At 40.4% G+C, this 24,252-nt stretch overlaps 1 protein-coding gene across 5 annotated transcripts; it reads left to right on the forward strand.

Moving 5' to 3' along the window:
- The first annotated feature begins 6,740 nt into the window (after nt 1-6,740).
- ZNF655 (zinc finger protein 655) lies at nt 6,741-22,906 on the forward strand. 5 transcript variants are annotated; one of them, XM_084881426.1, is made up of 7 exons: nt 6,741-6,869; nt 7,805-7,967; nt 9,066-9,151; nt 9,537-9,663; nt 11,168-11,238; nt 16,171-16,275; nt 16,983-22,906. In XM_084881426.1, the coding sequence occupies exons 2-6, from the start codon at nt 7,832-7,834 to the stop codon at nt 16,258-16,260; spliced, it is 510 nt and encodes a 169-aa protein (XP_084737552.1). In that variant the 5' UTR covers nt 6,741-6,869; nt 7,805-7,831; the 3' UTR covers nt 16,261-16,275; nt 16,983-22,906. The 5 variants fall into 5 exon arrangements, with proteins under 5 accessions (XP_084737552.1, XP_084737551.1, XP_084737549.1 ...); XM_084881425.1 differs by lacking the exons at nt 16,171-16,275; nt 16,983-22,906 and having other exon boundaries at nt 11,168-13,256; XM_084881423.1 differs by lacking the exons at nt 9,066-9,151; nt 9,537-9,663; nt 11,168-11,238.
- The last annotated feature ends 1,346 nt before the right edge of the window (nt 22,907-24,252 follow it).

Consider the following 24,252-nt stretch of genomic DNA (forward strand, 5'->3'; position numbering starts at 1 on the left):
AGAATAATAACCAGTAAAGCTTGGTGTTAATATTTATTGAGCATTTAGCATAGTTTAAACATGCTAAATGCTTTTTGTGGATCATCTCAGTCTTCACAACGTTATGAGGTGGTTTCACTTATTAGCATTCATTTTACAGTTGGGAAAAACTGAGGTTCAGAATAGTTCATTCATTCGCCCAAAAATCACACGGCCCTCCATGGCAAAATAGCATTTGAACCCAGATCACTTTTCTTTTTTTTCTTTTTCTTTTTTTTAAAATATGGAATGCTTCACAAATTTGCATGTCATCCTTGCGCAGGGGCCATGCTAATGTTCTCTGTATTGTTCCAATTTTAGTATATGTGCTGCCGAAGCAAGCACCTAGATCACTTTTCCTCCAAAAGCTAAGATCTTAAGCACTACACTGTCCTCTGTCTTATAAACATCAAATATTACAGAGTGGTGAAACTGTTGTTCTCATCTGTGTGAAAAACATTTTTGATCAAATATATGATAAAATCATACAATTATAGAATCTTAGAATTGTAATGGGTCTCATGGGAGCATCAAACCCAGTGGAAGAATCCCCATTCAATTTGTAAGCATGTGCATGTAACAAGGCTTGTAACTGTTGAACTGGAGAAAGCATTTCCTGGCAACTGACTATCCAGTTTTTGCATGAAATCCTTTCAATGATGGGGAGTTCTTTGCCTTCTAAGGCAGCCTCTTCCATTTTAAACAGCTGATTTCCAGAAACTTGTTTCTGAGGTGGAAACTATGTTGATCTGTAGTCTTCTATCTTTTCTTGTTCCTTGTTGCAGGGAGGGAAAGGTAAGAGTTTTAAGATTTGAACTTTTGATTGAAAAAATATTTTGCTTCCATGCAGTCATCACATTTATCACATTCCTTTCAAATTTCCAAAAGGAGAGGGAAAAACATTAAGGTCACATATTTTGTTTGCTCAAGTTTGGACAAGTTAGAGCAGGATTTGTTTGTTCAAGATGCTATTTCCTGATCCTTAGAAAGTACCGAAGGCAAAAAGGAACTGAACAGTATAATATGCATTGCAATCACCTCAGTGAATAGGTGCTCCAAGCATATTGGTTGAATTTTTCAGAAATGTTTGCTAAGGTACTGGCGCAAAGAAGAAGCCTGGGACTGATTCTATAAAAAATTTGTGTTGATTTTACAAAAGTAACAGCCTGGGGAGGAAGGGTATGTATGGGGAGGGGGCGGGCAATGGTAAGATATGTACACAGATAATAATTTAATTCAAAAAATAAGGGGGGAAAAAGTAACAGCCAACTAAGTAAGATCATTAGCTTGGGGTCCTTTCTTTGCAGAAGGAACAATTAGAAACAGATATCAGGTGCTAGTTCTCAAAATCTGTGACTTGCACCTTTCCCCCAGGAGGCTAAGATTGCCCATCAGCTCCTTACTTCTTTCTCAGTGGTGAGGAGCTGCTTCTTAATCCACTTTCCACTACCCTGCCACAAACTCCTTTCAGTACTCACTGCACCAAGTCAAGCTCAGCTACCACAACTGAAAAGCCAAACTAATGTCTAAAATGATTTTTTTTTTTAATTCAGAAAGTTCAGAAACTTAAAGGAAATGGTGAAATGTATATCTTTTCCTACTGCATCCAAATCACTTTTTTCACTAGGCTTCCAACACTCTTTAATCACCACCATTAATGGTAATGGGTTTCGGGGTGAGCAGATGATCTGCAAACACTTAGGCGGCTTAAACTTGTCCACCATTAAAACAACAACAACAACAAAAAACCTAGGGAGCTCGGTAGCCTCAAGGGTCTTCCCCATTTTATACCTTGGGGTCCCGAGAAATCTAGGAAAAAAGTTCTCATCAGAAGGACATGCACGTGGAATGGTTCCATGGGAAGCACAAAAACTAGGGTTATTTTTGCACCCCATCTTGGGGTGAACACCCAGGATGAGACTGCCTCTTCCCGGTCCCAAAACAGCTCATCCCAGACCGGAAACGAACATTTCTGCTTAGATCCAGGGCCGTGGAGATGGCGGCGCTTCCCACCACCGAGGCTGGGATACGGGATAGGGACGTGGACCCTCCTCCACAGGGCGGTCGTGGGGTCGGATCACGCAAGACCCGTACACATCCACTTCGGTCCCGCCTGTCCTCCCCCGTCGGACCCACGTCTCCCCGTGAACCCCGGAACACTCTGGGGTTGCTGGGATACAAAAGGGAGATGACTGGGGAAATCGAAAGGCAGCGCAAAATTGCCCCGAACCACTCTGCCCCCCAAACCCAGCCTTGTGCGTTTGTTTGTGTAGTCACAGAAGCCGGAAGCGCATCAACATCCGCCTTCCGGGACTGGGCTGCGCCTTTGCTTCGGGTTCTCTTTAGGAATGCGGGAGGACTTTGCATTTGTGTTCCCCAACCGCAGGGTTAGGCTTTGGGGAGGGAAGCTGTCCCCTCAGCTCAGCTTTAACCCTCAGGAAAAGGGGGGTTACGTTTCCCTGGGTACCACTCTGTTCTGATAGGTATACGTTTCTCCTACTTTTCCTTATTGATGGCAGTAATTGTAATCTACAATAGTTCTTACCAAACAAGACTAGTACTTAGTGGTTGTGTGTCTGTGGCAGAGGAACTGCAACAGAGGAAAATCAAAGTCAAGTCAATCATGGTTTCCCTGACATATCGCTTTATACCCACTAGGATGCCGATAATAAAAAAGTCAAATAATAGGTGTTGGCAAGGATGTGAAGTTGGAATCCTCAATACACTGTAGCGGCAAACATGCAGACGAGTGCAGCCACTTTGGAAAATAGCCTGGCATTTAAATTGTTAAACTTAGAGTTAACATATGTCCCAGTAATTCCATCCTTAGATATATATCCAAGAGAAATGAAAACTTATACATGAATGTTTATAGCTGTATAATCCATAATAGTAAAAAGGCAGAAACAACCCAAATATACATCAAATTAATAAAATGTAATATGTCCACAAGATGAAATATTATTGGGTCACACAAAGGAATGAAGTACTGATACATGCATCAGCATGAATGAATCTTGAAAATATGCTAAGTGAAAGAAACCAGTCACAAAAAAAAATAAGTTATTGTGTGATGTCATTCACATGAAATGTCTAGAATAGACCAGTCAATAGACAATAAATTAATGGTTGCCCAGGACTGGGGGAGGTATAGGAAGAGACTGCTATTAAGTATAACTATTATTGAGAATGTTCTACAACTAATTGTGATGATGGTTGCACCATCAGCGAACATACTAAATATCATTGACTTTCATACTTTGCATGAATGGTTGGGCATTTGAATTATACTTCAAAAATGGTTTTATTTTTAAAATATATTTTTATTGATTTCAGAGAGGAAGGGAGAGGGAAGAGAGAGATAGAAATATTAATGAAAAAAAGAAAGAAAGAAATATTGATGAGAGAGAATCATTGATCGGCTGCCTCCTGCATGGCCCCTACTGGGGACTGAGCTACAATCTGGGCATGTGCCCTTGAACTGAATAGAACCAGGGATCTTTCAGTCAGCAGGCCAACACTCTATCCACTAAGCCAAACCAGCTAGGGCTCAAAAATGGTTTTAATAAAAATAATTATTAAAAACAATGAATGGTTTCAAAAAACCAAAGTCATTGCTTCTCTGGGTACCTTGATTATGCATTGCCACTTGAATGGGCAGTAATTTCAAACAGACATTCTTTCCAATCCCAGAAGTTATAAGATTCTGAGCTTGGCTAATGTTTCCAAGGAGTTTTCATAATAACAATAATGTCATCATTATTCTGATAACATTTTGACAGCAAAAATGTCTCACATCAAATGTGAGGCATTTTTGCTGTCAAAATGTTATCAGAATAATGATGACTTTTACTATTACTTCGTGAGTAGTTCAAGAAACATCATCTTTTATAAAACAGTAACTGACACCTTGAATGACTGTTACACCACTCTAAATTCCAAGACATGTTTGATGTCGAAACTGGTTTGGCTCAGTGGATAGAGCGTTGGCCTGCGAACTGAAGGGTCCCAGGTTCGATTCCAGTCAAGGGCATGTTCCTTGGTTGAGGGCACATCCCCAGTAGAGGGGATGTGCAAGAGGCAGCTGATCGATGTTTCTAACTCTCTATCCCTCTCTGTAAAAAAATCAATAATATATATATATATATATATATATATATTTTTTTTTTTTTTTAAAAAGAACAAGACAAGTTTGAGCACAGCAATGGAAAGCCCACAAAAGGAACAGCCACCTGCTGCGGAGGCTACCAATGATGTGATATTCTGAACAACCTTCCACGCCCTGAAATGTCCCATTCCTTATGAAGTTGATAGGAGGTTTGACATTGCTGTGTTTGCCATTATTTTTGCTTTCTACTTCCCCAGGACTCTTCAATAATCCACTTGAGTAGGTCTTTGCTCCTTATAACTGGCTGGTTCCCTAACCTATAATGCTCTTGAAAACACTGTATTCCCAGAACTTTTTCCTCCAGATACTTACTCATATTTCTGTCCAGTGTTTCAAGTCATCTCTAAGAGCCATTACATTATTATGCATTGTTTTTCTTTGTATAAACCTGCCCTTTTCCCTCTACCATCACCCCTATTTTTACATTAAAGGGATTGCAGCTAGGTTATTCAAGGCAGCTGACTCGGTGTTTTTTCCATTTATGTAGTGTGTGCGGCAAGGACTTTGGGGACATTTATAATAACTCCATTCTTTGCCTAATGACCTACTGGCACCAAGAACCCAAAGTGGCCAGGTGGTGCTCTGTTTCCAGTTCAGTGGGATGCAAGGTATCTCCTAAAATAAATGTTCTTTAGAGAAACTGGACCAGAACTCAGTAGACTCTAGGTTTGGAGATAGGAAACCCAAATTCCACAAATGGATTACCTGGTGCCACCACTGTTTTGACCCGTTGGTTCGTGTACTCATGTAGTCTTCCTATTATAGACATAATACCATATATGTAGGTAATTGGTTCAGTGCATATCAATGCATGTACCGTATACCCAACTATGCAAGGTGCTACATCTGATATGAGCAACTTAGCTTCATCTTCAATACGTGCCTTTCCACAGTTCTCTCAGGCTAGCTATCCTATATAATAAAAGGATGATATGCAAATTGTCCCCTCTACCAGGAGTTCGACCAAAGTTCGACCAGCGGGCAGAGCCAGCCCTCCAACTGCCTGTGGTCCTTCTCCCTGGCTGTTCCCACCCCTGGAATCGCTCCCCATCAGGGGTGGGGCAGGCTGGCCAACCTCCCATGACCCCTCCCCTGGATGGCCTGGCCTGATTGTCCCTGATCAGGGCAGGCCAGCCAGACCCCCCCCTTACCTGTGAATAATGAGTTAGAACCATTAATTCTGTGGTTACACACTTATTGTCACACCTCCTTGACTATAAAATAGGTTCCTTAGTTTAAGGTATGTCTAATGGATAAGGCATCCTGTAAGCTCACAAATGGTGCTAGCGTTGACAGAGTAGTCAGACTTTTAGAGCATGTATCAATTTTAGTGTGATATTTTACTTCTTTTGTATTGATCCATGCCTAGTGCAATGGTGGGCATAAAGGAAAAATTAGTAAGGTGCTCATACATTTTCTTTAAAGCTATATAGTTTACCCTAAAAATCACAAAATTTGTGAGTTGGTTGTTTCCATCTGCATCATGTGAGGAAATCATCGAAAGAAAATTTTGCTCAGAAGCCAAGTAGTAGCTATTTTTCTTATCACTCTTTTTAGGGATTGATACCATTGATACTCAAGGAGGAAATAAAGTAAAGGTGTATCAGAATCTCTGAGGCTGATGTTCTTTAAAAAAAAGATATACAATGCCATAGTTTTGTTCTTATTTAATTTGATGTGACATAGCGTTAAAGGATAACGTTTGACTTGTGAGCTTAAAGCAGTACTACCTAAATCCCTTCCAAATCACTTTAAAAAAAAAAAAATATATATATATATATATATATATATATATATACACCATTTCCCCGAAAATAAGACAGTGTCTTATATTAATCTTTTCTCCCAAAGTTGCACTAGGTCTTATTTTCAGGGGATGTCTTATCTTTCCATGCGCTAGGTCTTATTTTCGGGGAAACACGATATATATATATATATATATATATATATATATATATATATATATATATATATATATTAAGACACTTGCCAGTCTCTAGCAGGTCTAGTTTCACAAGACATCACATTCTCTGAGAATCCATGAAATCACAATACCTTAGGGTAGGGGATTCTGTTCAGCAGGCCACCCTGCCTGTCCTAGTTCTCCCTGCTTTCCCTGCAGAGGCCAGTCTTTCCCCCAGGAGTGTGGCTCTCTCCCAGTCTCAGTTTCTCTCTTTCCACTCCTATTTGCTCCATGCCCCAACTCCAGCCAAGAACCTTAGTAGATTCAAATCCTCGGTTTCCTGTGCACCTCCTATAATCAGGGTCTTCAACCCTCTCTTTAACCAGTATTCTGTACCCTGGTGCAGGCTCCCGACTGGCTGATTCAAGCAGGTCCTCCTCTCCAGGTAGCCTCAAGGGTTGGCTGGAGCAGGGGAGGGCCTGCGGGGCGCTTCCCAAGCCTGTGGGCAGCCCCAGTCATGACTGGGGTTCGGGCTACAAAGGCAGCCAGCGGGCTTGGCGGGGGAGGAGGGCGGCAGGCCCCACAGCCAGCCCGGAGGTTCCCACGCCTCACCTGCGGGCCTCCTCCGGGCCCACATCCGGGGCCCCGCCCTCTGCGCCCGGAAGTGCCAGCGAGAAGCACCGCCCTCCCAGCGGCGTAGAGCGACTCCCCCAAGGTCCGAGGGGCCGCGAGCAAAGGTGTCTGCGACAGGACGGCTGCCTGGCCCGCTGAGGCGCTCGGGTGAGTCCGCGGGAGCCATCGTGGGGTCGCGGTAAGGGGCGGCCCCAGGTTTCAGCCTGCCGGGGAGCAGGCGGCGGCGGCGGCGGGTCCGGCTGACGGCGGTTTCCGTCCCCGGGAGCGCGCGGCCCCCCGGGGGTGCGAGGGCCTGCTTCCCCTCAGCCCGGCTTCGCCCCGCGGCCGGAGGGCCCCGCTGTCAGGGCCCGGGGGCCGTGCCCCGGTGCCAGCCGGGTGACCGTGGCCTGCCCCGCCTTTCGGGGGCCATGTTTTCACCCCGCGGGGCCGTGGGAGGAGGGCAGCGCCGGGAGAGGCCTGGCCACCGCCGCGAGGGCCTTGCCGAGGGCTGCGGCGGGGGGACCGCCCTTTCCCGGGAGGGGGACCGGACCCTGCCGCGTCCTTGGGTCTGGAGGGCACCAGGCCAGTCCGCCTGGGCCGCGGCTCTCCCCTGGGTCCCTGTCGGGATTGAGGGAAGAGGCCTGCCCACCTACCTAGGCCGAGTCGGCGAAGGGTCTCATCCCCAAAGTGGGGTTTTTGTTATTAGCCAAGACTATAGGGTAATTGAAAATGGGCTGACGGAGTGTTTACCAAGAAATCCTAAGGGGCCTACTCTTAAAAAAAAAAAAAAAAAAAAAATGAGTAATCCTAAGTAGCCTATATCTCTGGGTACAGACTCCTTGAAAGAAATTTGTAAAATCTCAGCTATTTTAAACTTTTTCTCACAAATCTTTACTGTATTAAATGGTACTTTCTTGTTTTGTTTTTTTTTTTCTTTTTTGGAAATGCCACACATTCGTTGTTTAATTTAGGTGCTTAATCATTATCAACTATTTTTAATGGAGGATTGATAGTGTCTAAGGTACTTTTGCTAAGTGCTCAGGATATGAAATCACGGGCTGTTTTGACTTATTGAAATAATTTCTCCTAATCTCACCCCACAGTGATGGTCATTGCCCTCCAGAACAGGGATGGAGGAAATATCTGTCCAGGAAGCAGCAGGATCACCAAGGGTCCGATTTCAGTCTTTGGAGACCCCGTCTGAGGGTCTGTCCCCAGAGCCTCAGTTCCTGCAGGACACCGACATGGAACAGGGACTCACTGGGGGTAAGGCAGAGAGAGCTCCTACGTCCAGGAGAATGGGGAGTGTAGCGGGGCTTCTGGGCCTGGTATGAGAGAGGCCAGGGACTCTGGTAAGGAGATGGTCCCTTAGAGGGAGGTCTGGAAGGGAGGGGCTCATGTGCCTCAGTTCAGTCCTGGTCTTGGGCCCCTCTGTTAAGGACAGCCTGTCTTTCCTTAATAGGCAGAATGGTAGTCACTCTGCTCCAGCTGCTTTTTGATGATACAATCATCCCATTCGCCACATCCACAATCATTTCTAAGATGTGCGGGTTTTTTGCCACATCTCACAACCCTTGCTTGGCTTTCATTTCCTCTTAGGCTTAGGGCTATCCCTCCCCCTCTTCCCTTCACTTAGTATCTTCCCTCCTGGATGACCTTTCCCTGCTTTGCCTCAGGCCATTCTGTTGCAACTGCAGTGTTTGTGACTAACTTAATTGTGGTCAAGAAAGAACCCGTTTAATTCCGTGGTTGAGCCCGTATGAATGTCTACGTGTCTTATATTGATTATCCAATAACGTTTTTATGTATTACATAGGTAGGTTGATCTGTCCTGTACTTCCTTTGTCCTGTGATCTTATCTCAGAAAACTTGTAGCTAACTGCAGTGAACTACTGTGTGTCAGCAACACTAGGAATGCAGGGTGCTGTGGGGCATTGTGGGAGTGTGGATAGGATTGTGAGGAAACAAATGGCCATTTCTTATTCTTAGCTGCTTTACACACTAGTTGCTGAGATAGTGCCCATTCACAAGATAAAGGCTTAGTGATTATAGAACAGTGTCTGGGAAAGGGTCAGAAATCTATTAGGTAACTGTGGCTCTTGACAAGTAGCTGTAAGTTCTTATGCTTTGCTTTGCCCATTTGCAAAACGGGTATATTGCTTAATATCCTGAATCATGGGTCTAAACTTTTGTAGTAGGACATCCAAGTGCTGAGAAGGAGCAGAGTAGACACACTCAATACCTGACAAATGTCCATTGGTTTTACTAGAACGTTGATGTGAAGAAGGGTCCTGCTGGCTCTCTTCTGTAAGGGAGCCCTTGGCCAGGGCTGCTCTCACTCTTGGCTCCTTTCTCCTCCCTTAGCTCCACCTGTTCCCCAGGTGCCTGCTCTTCCCCACGAGGGAAGCCCAGGAGACCAGGCAACTGCACTCCTGACAGCCAGGTACCAGGTGAGCTGAGGAACCTTCTTTTCCTCAGGGATTGTTGCTGCTTATTGAGTGTGGCCCTTCCCTCACCCCATCCATAAACCTTGCCTAGAACTTTTTTAGTAACAGACTCTGGTTTCAGAACTGATCCTCTTCAGAGACCTGGACGCCACACAAACCATCTTCCCAGCTTCTCAACACCACCAGAAAACACTGTTTCTTCTTTCTCCCTAGGGTTTTGATGGGGGCTTATTGTTAAAGGGTTATGGGATTTATTCCCTAGATTCTAATCCGTTCTCACTCCTCCCTTACAAATACACACTGGAGTCTCTGTATCATCTCCTTCAGTCTCTAGCCATGATGCTATAGTGGCCTTATTCCCAAGAGCAGCCAGGCTGTGTTATTTCAGGAGTTTGTGACATTCGATGATGTGGCTGTGCACCTTACTCGAGAGGAATGGGGATGCCTGGACCCTGTTCAGAGGGATCTCTACAGAGAAGTGATGTTAGAGAATTATGGGAACGTGGTCTCACTGGGTAAGGACTTCTTTTTATTCATTCAGTTGACCTATTGGGATTTCTTTACTGAGTAGGTGTGAGGTCTCTGAGAAAATAGAGTTTGGTTCAGATTCCAGATCTAAGAACCTCTGAATCCTTTATTTTTAAGGTCATCTCCTCTGGGAGTGGTTTTCCTTTGGGGATTTCTAGATGAGACGTTCTACTCCTTATTCTGAGTTAATGGTTCCTGCTTTTATGGGGTATCTGTTCCCTGTTAGAAAAGGGAAGCTTGCTTGTGCTTTGCCTAAGTTTTCACCTTTGTTATTTTATTTTAATTTAATTTTTATTTTATATGAGAGAGACTGTAGGGCCTCCCAACCTACAATGAGACACTTTCTTTCCTGGTAATTCAGTTCCTTTGTATCTGAGTTTCCCATTTTCTTTGGAAGAAGAATGCCTTTTTAAAAAAAATATATTTTTATTGATTTCTTACGGAGAGGAAGAGAGGGATAGAGAGTTAGAAACATCGATGAGAGAGAATCATCAATCAGCTGCCTCTTGCACACCACCCCCTACTGGTGTTGTGCCTTCAGCCAAGGTACATGCCCTTGACCGGAATCGAACCTGAGATCTTTCAGTCCGCAGGCCGAAGCTCTATCCACTGAACCAAACCGGTTTTGGCGAAGAATGCCTTCTTTAAAGATAAGCTTAAATCCTTCTTGTTGAGTAATCTTTTACAAGAGAGATTACTAAATTCATCTTCAAGCAGGCAGAATTTGAGAGACTTCACTTAAAGGCATGACTCACTGTGCATACATTTCAGTGAATCACCCAGATGGTAATCCTAAATAACCTCATTCCTAGCAGCAGAAGTCTCAGATTTAAACCAAGTCTCTGCTTTGTCATTTGGTGGTATATAGTAGGCTGCCCAGATTAGGTAACCTGTGGTGCTGTGGAGAAACATTTTTATCAGTGGGGGGTTGTTGATAGCCCCCTTGATGTAAGCATTGCTCCTTTCCTCTCCTTCTCTCTCTCCCTTTTTTAAATTTATTTTTTATTTTATTCTATTTTTTAATTTTTATTATTTTATTTTTTAAAAAAAGTGTTTATTGATTGCAGAGAGGAAGACGGAGAGAGAGATGGAAACATCAATGATGAGAGAATATCATTGATTGGCTGCCTCCTGCACGCCCCCCACTGGGGATTGAGCCCACAACCCAGGCATGTGCCCTTGGCCAGAATCGAACCTGGGACCCTTCAGTCTGCAGGCCGACACTCTATCCACTGAGCCACACTGGTGTGGGCTTTTTTTGTTGTTGTTTTTACCTGTCTCTGCTTTTGTTCTTTTTTATTTATGTGTGAGTTTAATGAAGGTTTTTCTTTTCCTCTCATTTTGCTTTGCCTATGCTGATGGCATCTAGGGTTGTTGCTTTGTCTCCTTGACTACACTCAGGATTAAAGAGGTCTTCTTCTCTGGGGAGGCAGCCTGCCCACTGGGAAGGTTTTAGCGTGTTTTCCATTCGTGGCTCTTTGATCTTTGTAGGCATACTTCTCCGTCTTCCCACCACCCGGATTCATAGTGTGAATTCCTGCCCGGCCCTGAGTCATACCCAGGCAAGTGCTTTCTCTGGAGAAACACTTGCAGTCCTTTCAGCAGGAATCTCCAAGAGATGGCCCAAGTATCGGCTTCCCATCGATATTGCTCATCCCCGCTCGGAAACTACTTTTCCACAATTATAAGATATTACACTTGATTGATGGAATAGATGCTCCCAGGATGCCACCACTATGTAAAATTGCAGCTCCTCAAAAGACCTTTGTTAAGTTTCTAAAGGGCCAAGGAAACTCCGTTGCCACCAGATGCATTTTGTATCCTGAATTTTGAGTTCATTCAGAAGCCGTGGTTGGTGGTCATCTACTTGTGTTCTGAGAAACCACCAAGTTCAACTCCAGCTCTTCAGTTCTGATGTTTTCATTTTATTTTAGAATGTGGAATGTTTGTTGTGCGCCCCCTCCTTTTCTGTAGTGAACAGGACCTGCTCCTTCTGATGCTTAACTCTCGTGACCCCGAGCTTTCTTTATATTTAACATTCTCGTCTTCTTTTGAGTCCCTGTGGCCGCCTCCAAGGTCCTGACTTTTCCCCCTTTATTATTTGTTGCTAAACAAGATTGATACATTTACATGACCTTTTCTGATTAAGTGTTCCTTAGCTCTGTCCTTGCTGGAGGGGAAATGGGAAGGCAAGAGAGTTCAATTTCTTTATTTCAGGGCATCAAATTGAATGTATATTTAACAATTCTGTATACTGTAAAGTGATATGTAATTACAAGATACTATAAATTTTATCTAATAATAACATAATTTCCAACAGTTCCCCTGTCTACTTTTTGGAGTTAAGCAACTTCTTAGCAGCTTAATCAGCCTAAAAGGACAGCATGCTAGTTAACTGAATTTCATTCAATTTTCTCACATCTCTTCATATACACAGGACACTCATGCACATTTATACACATCTGGGCACACATGCACACAAGAAATCCTCATATTCAATTTGCTCTTGTGATAGGAGCATCTCCTTAGTAATTATTTTCTATTGTCCTTGGGAAGACCTTTCATATTTGTGGGTTCAGCAAATTCCATGTGAATTTTAAAGTTATACACTTACTTAACTTAGCTTAATGTTGATATTATAAAATAAGGACTTTTATAATTCAGTCCCTGACTTAGCAGCCACACATCTATTTTCCCATGGCAGTAGCTCTTAGATGTATTTGTCACAGACATCAGAACTTTGGTCCTTTGGTTAAGTGCTTTGACTATATTGTAGTAAATAAAAGAATATGCCCTCTCTGGTTTGGCTCAATGGGTAGAACATTGGCTTGCAGATTAAAGGTCCCGGGTTTGATTCCCATCAAGGGCATGTACCTTGGTTGCAGGCTCCTCCCTGGCCCAAACCCTGGTCGGGGTGCATATGGGAGACAACCAATGTTTCTCTCACATTATTGTTTCTCTCCGTCTTTCCCTCCCTTTTTCATTCTCTTTAAACGATCAATGGAAGGATTAACAAAAACAAAACAAAAAAAAAATAATAAGTATAGAGTATGAACAGCTGAGTAAAAGAGTGAAAAAGTTTATAAAATCATAATTTTTATTACCAAATCTAAAAAGAAGCATACTCTATTAACAGTGTATGAATTACTGGCCTGAGGGTCATACCCAAAGGAAAGTTATATGTGACTTAGTGTTTAAAATTAAATACTGGACATTAAGACTGGGAAAGAGGCCTGGATTGCATTGCAAGTGGGACAGAGTGCTGGGTGCTTGATTAGATGACAGCATTAGAAACATGTTTATCAGAATGCTGGTTCATGATAAGTGAGTTTATCAGGAATGTTTGGCACATATCCCCTAACTTAAAAAAATATATATTTTATTAATTTTTTACAGAGAGGAAGGGAGAGGGATAGAGAGCCACACCAGCCAGGCAAAATTTAAAAAATTTAGATTAGAGGCTTGAGCTACAAAAGAAATCTAAGCAAATGCTATTTTTAAGAGCACAGAATTCGACCTAAATTTAGGAAAAGACATTTATTTTTATTGATTTTAGAGAATGAAAGGGGGGAGAGAGAGAGAGCGCAAGAGAAACATTGATTTGTTGTTCCACTGATTTATGCATTCATTGCTTACATCTTCTATGTACCCTGACTGGAGATTGAATTTGCAAGCTTGGAATATCTGGAACACACTCAGGGCATCTTCATCCAGGGCAGGAAAAGACAGACCAATGGCAAGAAAACCTGTCTTAATGCTTTCTAAGACCCTTAGTGTGGTAGAGTAGAAAGAATATAAACTCTGGAATTAAACTTGGGTTCCAGTTACCAGCTGTGATACACCGAGAAAATATTTAAACTCACACTCATTTTCTTCACCTATAAAACATGAAAAATAGTGTCTTCCTTTTGGGTTGTGCCAAGGATTAAGTTAGATTACGTTTATAATTACCTGGCTCATGGTAGTTACTCAAATGCTTGTTTGAAAAGGACAAGTGATATGAGAATGTTCAAATTATTTCTTTACAAGTGCAATTTCCTCAAATTGAATATTACTCTGACTGTGCCTAGAGTTTGGATTTTTATTATAGTTTTTATTTTTTATTTTTTTGGCACTAAAGATCTCTTAGATCCCTTTTAATGAAAACATTCATGATTCTAAATCTTTTGAATCCTGGTTCTCCAATCACTATTTCTATTTTTTTTTATTATGTTTACTATTTATTCCATTATCAACATATTGGTATTCTGTTCTCTTTCTATACATATTTTGGAGGAAGGAATGGATTTCATTCACAATTTTTTTTACTAGTAGATTATTTAAAAGCCAGGTTCTAAAATAAGACTAGGGTTATGTCCTAGCTTAACCACTTATGGACAAGTTAATTAACCTCTTTGAATTTTAGTTTTCCTATTTTTAAATGGTTATAATAATAGTGACTATCTCATAAAGGTATGGTCAGAATTAAGTGAATGCAAGTTTGTACAGCTCATGGTATGGTACTTTGTACCTACCACCTGCTTAGTAAACCATAGCTTAATATTTTGATGATACAGGTGACTTTAAGTCCATATCATGAACTCTGTTTTCTTCTGAACTTCAGTCTTGTATATCTAATTGCCTGTTAAGCATTTTGTATCTTTCTACATTACCTTAAACACAAGTCCAACATCAAACCTCTCATTCCACATTGAGATGATCTTTTTTTGTTGTACATTTGTGACTTAAGTGTAGATATAAAGAACCAAAATTTCAGTTGTCAAATATCTTTTTTTAAATATATTTTATTGATTTTGTACAGAGAGGAAGGGAGAGAGATAGAGACTTAGAAACATTGATGAGAGAGAGTCATCGACCAGCTGCCTCCTGCACACCCCCTACTGGGGATGTGCCCACAACCAAGGTACATGCCCTTGACCGGAATCGAACCCGGGACCTTTCAGTCCTCAGGCCGACGCTCTATCCATTGAGCCAAACCGGTTTCGGCAAATACTTAGAAATATCTTAATAAATATCTCAAAAGTAGAAGTTGCAAATTATGTTATGAGAATTCTAAACAGAAGAGTTGCTGCTTCATGCCACAATGCCACAGTAACTTTTTTTAACTTGCAAAACTATTTCATTTGACATGGGGGACCTTACTAAATAGATGTCCAAAAGAACTCTATTAATGCCCAGCAGGAACTCAGAAACACAGTAAATAAAAGACATATCTTTTTTTTTTTTCTTTTTTTTTCTCTGATCACTCTGCTCTTTAATCTCTCACACAGAATCCCAAGAGGGCAGCTGTTAGTTTATATTTTCCAAGCCCAATGCCCTTTTAAAAACATTGGCTATTTGTTATATGTTGATACTTGGACACAAAATTGGCACTCAATGAGTAGCTTTTAAGTAAATGAATCAAAAGAAATACAAGATACAAGCTACATGGTCCCTGCAAGACACAAGCTACATGATCCCTGCAGTCAGGTAGGGATGATGATACCTGAAACCAAGTAAATATTCTATAAATTTCATTATATAGTGACATATCAGGATAAGAGGAACAAATAAATTTTGTAGACATTCAGTAAGTGAAGAGAAAGGCTTTTGGAGATGAGAGGCTTGAGCTAAGACCTTGTATGTGTGCTACTAGAAGCTTTCTGGGTTGAAAACATGAAAAAAAAAAAAAAATGCCCCTTTGATACTAGCCCTTCAGAAGCAGACTGCCTCTTACTTTCACTTTAAAAGAGTTTAGATCCTAGCAGTCCATTATGCAAGCCAGGGAAAGACCATTTTATGTGAAGATGCACTTTTATTGCACTTTCCTCATTATATTTTATAATTATTTGTTTATACTTGTCTCTGCAGTTAAAAGTATAAGGTCCTTGAGAGAATGGGCCTTATTGGCCTGAGCCCTTTATCCCTGACATACTTTGGATAGAGAGGGCATCCCATAAATGTTTGTTTAATAAATATGAGTGTAAGCTCCTAATGGGAGAGAATGTGTCATATTATTCTTTGTTACTTTGTTTGAATTGAAATGAATTGTTTCTTAAGGGTTATCATAAGAATATTTACTCAGTCTTTACTGATTCTATTGCTGTGGTTCATGTCACATACAACAGATGCTTAAATATCCACTTTCCTTTAGGTTATTATACTTTAGTTACCTCAATTTTGATCAGGTTTAATACAAGATTGATCTAGAGGTAACTGGTGAGGAGTGCTAATGATAATTTCTGTGAAATTATCCCATGCACAAATTCCGTTGTTTGAGTAATGTTTAAGTGAATACCTTTGCTCCCAAAAGTCATAAACTTGTTCCTTGACATACTTCTTTATAGAGCACCAATAGGAGTTCCATATAGAGGATCTTTGCCACTTTCAAACTCCAGGCCTTCCTAGTGTTTCTACGAATTTACTTTTTCTATTAACCATAAGTTAAGAGAAAAAGTGGCTGGTATGGTATCTGGGGACAAATTGCCACATCCCATTTCCTTCTCTATGAGCAGGATTTCCAATTTTCAAGCCTGATGGGATATCTCAGCTGGAACAAGATCTACAGGTCTTTGATTTGGAAACTAAGAATAGAGGAGTCTTAAGAGATGACTACTCAGGTGAGTAAGGCAGAATCAATCAGATGGAATTAGTCCTGTTGTTGAGCCAAGTTGTAGCTGCTTTGGCAGTCAGAATGGAGAGCTCCTCTGTATCCCAGAATGGATAATTCTTTCCTTTTCTCAGTTTTTTTTTTTTTTTTTAATTAATTTTTAGAGAAAAAGGAGACAGCAAAATATCCATGTCAGAGCAAAACATTGATCAGCTGCCTCATGCACACCCCCTACTGGGGATCAAGCCGGCAACTTGGGCATGTACCCTGACTGGTGAATGGAACTGGCAACTTTTTGGTGCATGGGATGCCAAACCAACTTAGCCACACTGGCCAGGGCTTCCCTTTAGTTTTGATGAACTCTTTGCATTTATTTTGTCCCTTATCATCCATAAGTTGTAGTAGGTCCCTATTCAAGTTGCTTGTCTATAATTTGTTTGAACTATTTCTCTATTTTCTCCTTTGAAATACCTTAATTGATTTTCTTACTCTGCTGAAAGTACCTTCTGTTTCTACCACATTCTGAACCATTTAGAACCTACCATACTTCTATTCATGCCCTTATATCTGCTGTTGAAATTTTGTGCATATGTTTCAGAGTAAATAAACTTCTCTAATCCAGATAGATACTATATTAGCTTTTTCCTCTCTGAGTTTTCTTTTTCTAAGTATAGGGTACAGATTACATTTGCATTTTCTATTTATATATTGCATCAGATGGAGGAACCAGAGAAGAGAACAAGCTGTTGATTCCTAAGCAGAAAATTTCAGAAGTACATTCATGCAAAATGAGAGTAGGAAGACTCAAAAAGGATGCCGGCCAAGTTCCTGACACTAGAGAAGTGTATAAATCTGAGGACAGATTAGAAAGGCTTCAGGAAATACTAAGGAAATTTTTATTCCTGGAGAGAGAGTTTAGGCAAATAACAATCAGCAAGAAAACTTTCACCAGTGAGAACAATGAATGTAATGAACCTGAAAAAAACTTCAGTCTGGAATCTACTCTTGATACAGACCAGAGAGATCTTAGAATACAGAACATTGATGATATTGATAGGTATGACATTAGCTTCAACCAGAATTCAGCTGCTGAGAAACGTGAACAAGTAAATCTAACACAGGATTTTCAAAGTAATGAATATAAAGAAAGCTTAATGGATCTTTCCCACCTTAATAAATGTGAGAGCATTTTCACCACTGAGAAATCCTATAAATGTGATGCATGTGAGAAAATCTTCCATCAGAGCTCAGCTCTTTCTAGACATCAGAGAATTCATACTAAAGAGAAACCCTACAAATGTAAAGAATGTGAAAAATCTTTCAGTCAGAGCTCAAGTCTTAGTCGACATAAAAGAATACATACTAGAGAAAAATCCTATAAATGTGAAGTGTCTGAGAAGTCCTGTGAATTACCTGATAAATCCTCTACTCAGAGCTCAGGCATAATGAAGCATAAGAGGATTCACACTAAAGCAAAATCTTATAAATGTAGCAATTGTGAAAGAGTATTCAGTCGTAGTGTACACCTTACTCAGCATCAGAGAATTCACAGAGAGATGCCCTGTAAGTGTAATGTATGTGGCAGTGACTTCTACCATGCCTCATTCCTAGTCGAACATCAGAAGGTTCACTGTGAAGAGAAAGCCTATGAATATGAATGTGGGATGCCCTTTACTAAACATCAAGGAGCTAGTCTCAGAGAAAAGCCCTATACATGCACTGAATGTGGAAAAGACTTCAGATTGAATTCCCATCTTATTCAGCATCAAAGAATTCACACAGGAGAGAAACCACATGAATGTAATGAATGTGGGAAAGCTTTCAGTCAAACCTCATGCCTTATTCAGCATCACAAAATTCACAGGAAAGAGAAATCCTCTGAGTATAATGATTATGAGGAAAGTTTTAATCATAGCTCAGATCTTGCAGGACTGCAGCAAGAAGTCCTCACCAGAGAAGAAGCCTTTGATTGTGATGCATGGGAAAATAACCTCATTCAAAGAGCACAACTTGTTCAACATCAAAGAATTCATACCAAAGAGAAACCTTATGAATGTAATGAACATGGGAAGACATTTAGTCAAGTTCAGGCCTCATTCAATATCTGAGAGTTCACACCAGGAAAAAATTGTGAGTACTGAATGTGATAAAATCTTCAATCAGCTCAACCTTTTCATCATTGGAGAATCCACCCCAGAGAGAAATCCTCTGAATGTGATGAATGCAGGAAAGCTATTAGTTTTAAACTTTTAATTGATGCCTGCAAACCCATACCAGAGAAAACCTACAAATATATTGAATGTGGTAAATGCTTCATGTTATGTTCATAACTTAGTCATCATTGGAGAATTCATACAGGAATAAAAGCCCATCACTGTAAAGAATGTGAAAAAGCCTCAGTCAAAGAAAATAAACCTTTTCAGCATCAAATTCATTCCATGCAGAAAGCCTATGAATGTAATAAATGTATGTGTGTGTGAAGATTCAGTCATATTTCAGTCTTCATTCAACATCAAAGAATCCATACCCAAGAGAAGCCATTGAGTATAGGAGTTCAAGTCTTTTTTCATCATCAGAATATCTACACCAGATCAGAATCTGATATAACTCAAGTGGAAAAAAGTTACTGCCTTATTTCAGGCTTTACTCAACATCAAAATATTAGAGGGACAATTGTTGATTATTTGTATATGAAATCATTAATATATAGTCCCGATCTTTTTGATTGCAGAAGAGTCTAGCCTGAGGAGTGACATGGTAAATGCAGTGCTGTTTTCTCATGGCATTCTTTAATATAATAGGTGTTGTAAAGTTAACTATGTATACTTTATTTATGGAATTCATTTAAGCTATTTTTATTTTAATATGGCCTATAAACATTTTTCTTGAAACTGGTATGTATTGTTCTCAGCTTCCCTAAGATACTGTAATTACACCAATGTTAAAACGTATCAGCATTTGGAAAGTAGCTCATTTAGTTTTTTTCTGCTGTTCTCCACCCAAGTTCTCTGCAAAACAGACTATTAGGCCTGCTTTTTTTCTGGGGACCCTAATTGCTATTTGTTTCTAGCCACAACAATTGGATTCCTGTTGATTTCTCCACTCTCTTAAGCGCCTTCAAATGATGATTTCCTAGTTTTAAACTAGACACTGTTCTGGTGTCTTTTTTTCCCAAAGTAAAGCATCCACCTTTAAAAAAATTGGATTTCTACATCCGGTTTACCCATGAGTATGAATGATTCTGTCTCCCTTGAATTTATGACAGACAGCTAAACATTTTCAAGTGATGCCCAAGTTCTTAGTTGCCTTGTTTTGCATCCACAGCCTACTAACAGAGATAAGAACTCAGTGGTGTTAAAGCTACATTCATTCAGCATCTACTCTGCATGTTTAAGTTTAGAAATATTTTATATACTTCCATTGAAGGCCAGCAAAATGCTTGGGCCTGCTTTTGATAGGGCAAAACATAAAGAACATATTCTAAAAGATCAGAGAGCTTTGTAATGTAGAGAGCTCAGCCTTCCAACAAAGATATTGCTGTTCTTATGTAATATCTCTAGGGAGAATATTTCAAGAGAGTTGGTAATTTTGTTCCTGGTAAAATTTTAACCAATTAGATTGTTTTCTTATCTATTTGGATTTCTACCCTCAATATCCCCTCATCATTCTAGCACAATATTTGAAGTGTGAGGGCTTTGTGTATACTTATTCATTATCACATTTTTTTATTTTACTAGGTCATATAAAAGAACATGATTTTCTTGATTGATAAAAGTGATCACAGGTGTTGGGTCCAGAGTTCAGGGTCACCATCTTAACACCTAGGAACAGTTTATGATTCTTTAGATGATGTCAAAGCATTTTATTATATTTTTCCATCTTAAGTTTCATAATATTTTATAAATAAGACAAGTGTTATTTAAAATTCTAGTTGTCATTCCAGCAGTTGAGGCCTTCATAGTTCAGACGTTATAATATTCATGAGGGATCCTCAACAAATATATAAAAATGTATTGCTTGTCCTATAAGCATTTTATGGCTAACCTCTAGGATAGTTCTACCAGTATATTTTACCTCTTAGCCATCAGCAAGCATATGATCTAATCAGGGCAAGGTAGGAATCTAAATGTAAAATCAAATGAAAATGCATGTTTTTTTCCTGTCAAGGAATGTGTATACTCATGTATAGAAACTAATAGTCACTTCTGGGGATTAAGAAACAGAGGATGAGGTAATCCTTAAATACCAGAATGTATAAACATGCCATGTATGCATTTGGTTTAGGAATGTGCTTTTTTACTTCCACTTGAATAAAAGTGTATTTGATATTCTGCAAATCTCTTTCAAATAAAATCTGAAGGCCTTAGCTGGAAGCCTTGGGAAATTTTGGAATCACCTTTCTGGCTGCAACTCAGTTCCTTACAGATACTTGCTTCATAACAAGAATAGATCGTTCTCCTGTGTACTGATACTTAACTCTTCTACAGAACTCTTGAGGAATAAAGTCTGAATGTTTAGGAATTAAAGGATTATTCGATTGTGATGGTATCAGTACATAAAGTATGAGTAAATCATTTGAGGTTTCAGTTAAAATAGGCAGAGTGAGTGTGTGAGTGTGTGTGTGTGTGTGTGTGTGTGTGTTTAAATAAAACACATTTAAAAAAATTAGAATAAAGGAACTTGCCAGTTTAAGCTACCAATAGAATATGAGTTTGTGTTCTTAATTGTTTTAGTCTTGATGCTGGAGAGGTAAGAGAAGAAACCTATTAGTTGAGGGACACCTAATTTTATCTACTATCTGCCCACCCACCTACATGTGCATATTCAAACTTAATCCTCACAAATCTGCAATGGAACAAGCTTCATTTTACAGAACCGAGGTACAGGGAGGTTAAAGAACTTGTTAGGATCACATAGCAAGTTCAAATTGAGGTATGTTTGACTCCAAAACTTGTTATCATCATGCAGTTTGCATTAGACACCAACCAGGGACATTTTCTTTGATTGCTTTTCTTTCTTTTTTTTTTTTTTTTAATATATTTTATTGATTTTTCACAGAGAGGGATAGAGAATCATCAATCAGCTGCCTCTTGCACACCCCCTACTGGGGATGTGCCCGCAACCAAGGTACATGCCCTTGCCCGGAATCAAACCCGGGACCTTTCAGTCCGCAGGCCGACGCTCTATCCACTGAGCCAAACCGGTCCCGGCCTTTGATTGCTTTTCATTCCCTGTTGTACCCTAGTGATTCACTATTATTAGTTTGCAACTCATCCTAAATGCTCTCAAAGCTCTCTGGGATACTAGGAGAAAATATCCCAATATCTTTTAGGTTGCTAATCAAAGACCCTTCCATGAATAGGCTTAGACAATTTTGGCAGTGACGGGTCACAGATCAAAGCTCCCCAGTCCTGTCTCCTGCTCAGTCCCCTCCATTCCCATCACTAGATTTACATTTCCATTTTCAATGCCCAAATGTGCTCTTAATTTTTGTTGCTAATTAGAACTTGCTGAATGGACATTTATTCTTACCAAGATTTACTGTCACCTCTGGTTATGTTATGTGGAACAAAGCAGTTATTGGAAAAATCAAGTTTGATTACTAGGTTCTAGCTTGAGCAAAAGAGTATCCAAATAGAGGTAGACTAGAGAGATATGTGGTACACTGGAAGAAGTGCAGGGAGAGTATTTCAGGCAAGAGAGATGATGTCAGAAGGCCTACAAATGAGAGTATGGCATTTTCAGGGTAATATGAGCTTTCTGGAGGAATTCCTCATGCTAGGAAATGGTATGAGGGTAACTGATGAAGTTGAAGAACAAAAACTCATAGGGTGTCATCTCAGCAAAGCATAATGGGATTATCACAACTAGAAATGTAACTACCTGTCCATTCAATAATACATTTGCCAGACATTGATATTCAGTGTTCAGTTAACCTAATAAAACGAATGAAACTATCTATTGAGTAAAAAGAAAGATTAGTTGTCTAAGCAATAGCTTTGGAATTAGACATACCTGTGTTTGAATTTTGCTGTTTACTAACTGTGTGACTTAGGAAATTTTACTTAGTCTCTCTAGTTTTCTTGTCTATACACTGTGGTTAATAGCATGGAAATTAAAGAGATAATGTAAAAGGTACTGGTCATATAGTAAATGCCAAATAGTTACTAATATAAAAACCATTAAAAATAGAAGACAGATGTTTACATAGAAGATAGAGGGAATTAATGAGCAAGCATTTAACAGTGTAGGACTGGCATTGTCCAGAATGGGATACCCCGGGCTTGGAGAACTTAAATATGACTAGAGAAAACGTCAGGCATCCTTGTCTGTGGTAGGAACTGCCTCTTGACAGGCATTCCCTGTTGGGAGTCGCAAACTGACATATGTCTCATCTAAAATTTATATCATATGAGTTCACATTTTCAAAATACAAGTGCATAAAGGAACTATTGTTTAATACAAGACTATACGAATGATTTCAGTCAGAAATCAGATGGTGCCCTGTATAAGTCATCACGAAAATAATGCTGGAATTTTTTTATTTTGTTGATGCATCCTATTCACTCCACTTACAGAAAATGGTTAACCTCTTGTGTTTATATTTCATTCATGTTTATAAATTTACAACTTGGACATAATTACATGTGTCTTGTCTTTTTTTCCTTTTCTGCAGTTGCTCATATTACAAATCTTCACCCAGTATTTCTTCATTGTCCTTTCTAGATGCAGTTAGACACCAGGCTCTGGTTTGAGCAGACCAGGGTTCAAATGCTGCCTCCTTGCTTACTGGCATATAAGATGGTAAAAATTACTTCATTGGATTGTTGTGAGGATTAATGAGATAATATCAGTTGGTATAATATCCACAGTTGGTAGCTGTTATTTCTGAGTTTAGCAGGAATCTACCCTTATAATAACTCATTGCCTTAATTCCTTTTCCTGCTTTAACATAAAATGTGCCCTGGGCAGATCTGTACTGCAGCCGCAGTAGGGTCTTTGGACCTCTCTAAGGTTTTTCTTTCTTATATTGGTATTGGTATCAGCATGTTCCTCCTCTTTATTTATATACTCCGTGCAAAACTGGTAGGGACTGGGTTGAAGGGACAAAGTGAAAGATGGACTAAGGGCCTTCATAACCTGAATTTGGGCTCAGTGGGTCACCTGATCTGTAATTTTGAAGGAGGAGGTGAGATGGCTGGTAAAACTTCAGGAGTCAAGGGGAGGAGGCAAATAGAGTGTATATAGGGTCAGAGGGGATGAAGAAAGAAATTTAGATCCTTGGCCCACTTAGTAATATAGTGGACAAATAAAGAAATCGGTTCCAACCTCCTACCATTCTTTCTGGGGGAAGGACAAACACCAATTTAAGGTCTCTGCCTCCACGTGGTTCTGGACCCAGATCCCCAGTGGCCTCTAGAGAACCCACAATCAAGATTAGAGCAGATTAGACTCTGAATTGCCTAGATGGAACCTGGAGTGCATGCCCGTGTTTCCTGCCTTCTGAGTGAGTGTAGGGGATCAGAGACCCAGGAAGGAGCGAGTGGCAGCCTGTGACAAGCTTGGACTGCGGTGGTGGACTAGGGCTGTGCGGGAGGGGCGCGATGCGGGGGACTCCCGTGGGATTGGGTTGGTGCTGGCAGTCTGGTGGCCATCTCAGGGCAGGACCCAGAAGACCTGGAGAGAAAAATAAAGCTTCTTGGACCTTATCCTGGAAAGGTTCACCTACCATTTCCCCTATATCTGATCCCTTCTACCCTTTCCTGAAGTGACTGCTCATCCCTTGTGTCCTGTTCTGAAGAATTTTCAGAGAAGATCTTGGCCTTGGAGAGCACCAGGGACTGGACAGAGCCCTCAGGAGCCCTTGGAGAAGCTTCCTGAGCAGATGTCCCCTGAGTTGCTGTTTCCAGCCCATGAGCAATTGTCTAAAAAGAGCAAGAGTGAGGAGCTAACCTAACTGGCTTTCTTTGTCTAAACTTTGTCCTAA

The sequence above is a fragment of the Pipistrellus hanaki genome (assembly GCF_964339955.1).
Source record: "Pipistrellus hanaki genome assembly, chromosome: 4".
Classification (NCBI taxonomy): domain Eukaryota; kingdom Metazoa; phylum Chordata; class Mammalia; order Chiroptera; family Vespertilionidae; genus Pipistrellus; species Pipistrellus hanaki.

Excerpts from the sequence above, each read along its gene's own strand:
- ZNF655 (XM_084881423.1), top strand. The coding sequence starts at position 7,832 with ATGGAGGAAATATCTGTCCAGGAAGCAGCAGGATCACCAAGGGTCCGA. Across the intron at positions 7,968-16,170 it reads GGAACAGGGACTCACTGGGG|GATTTCCAATTTTCAAGCCT; the intron begins GTAAGGCAGAGA and ends CTCTATGAGCAG. Across the intron at positions 16,276-16,982 it reads CTTAAGAGATGACTACTCAG|ATGGAGGAACCAGAGAAGAG; the intron begins GTGAGTAAGGCA and ends ATATTGCATCAG.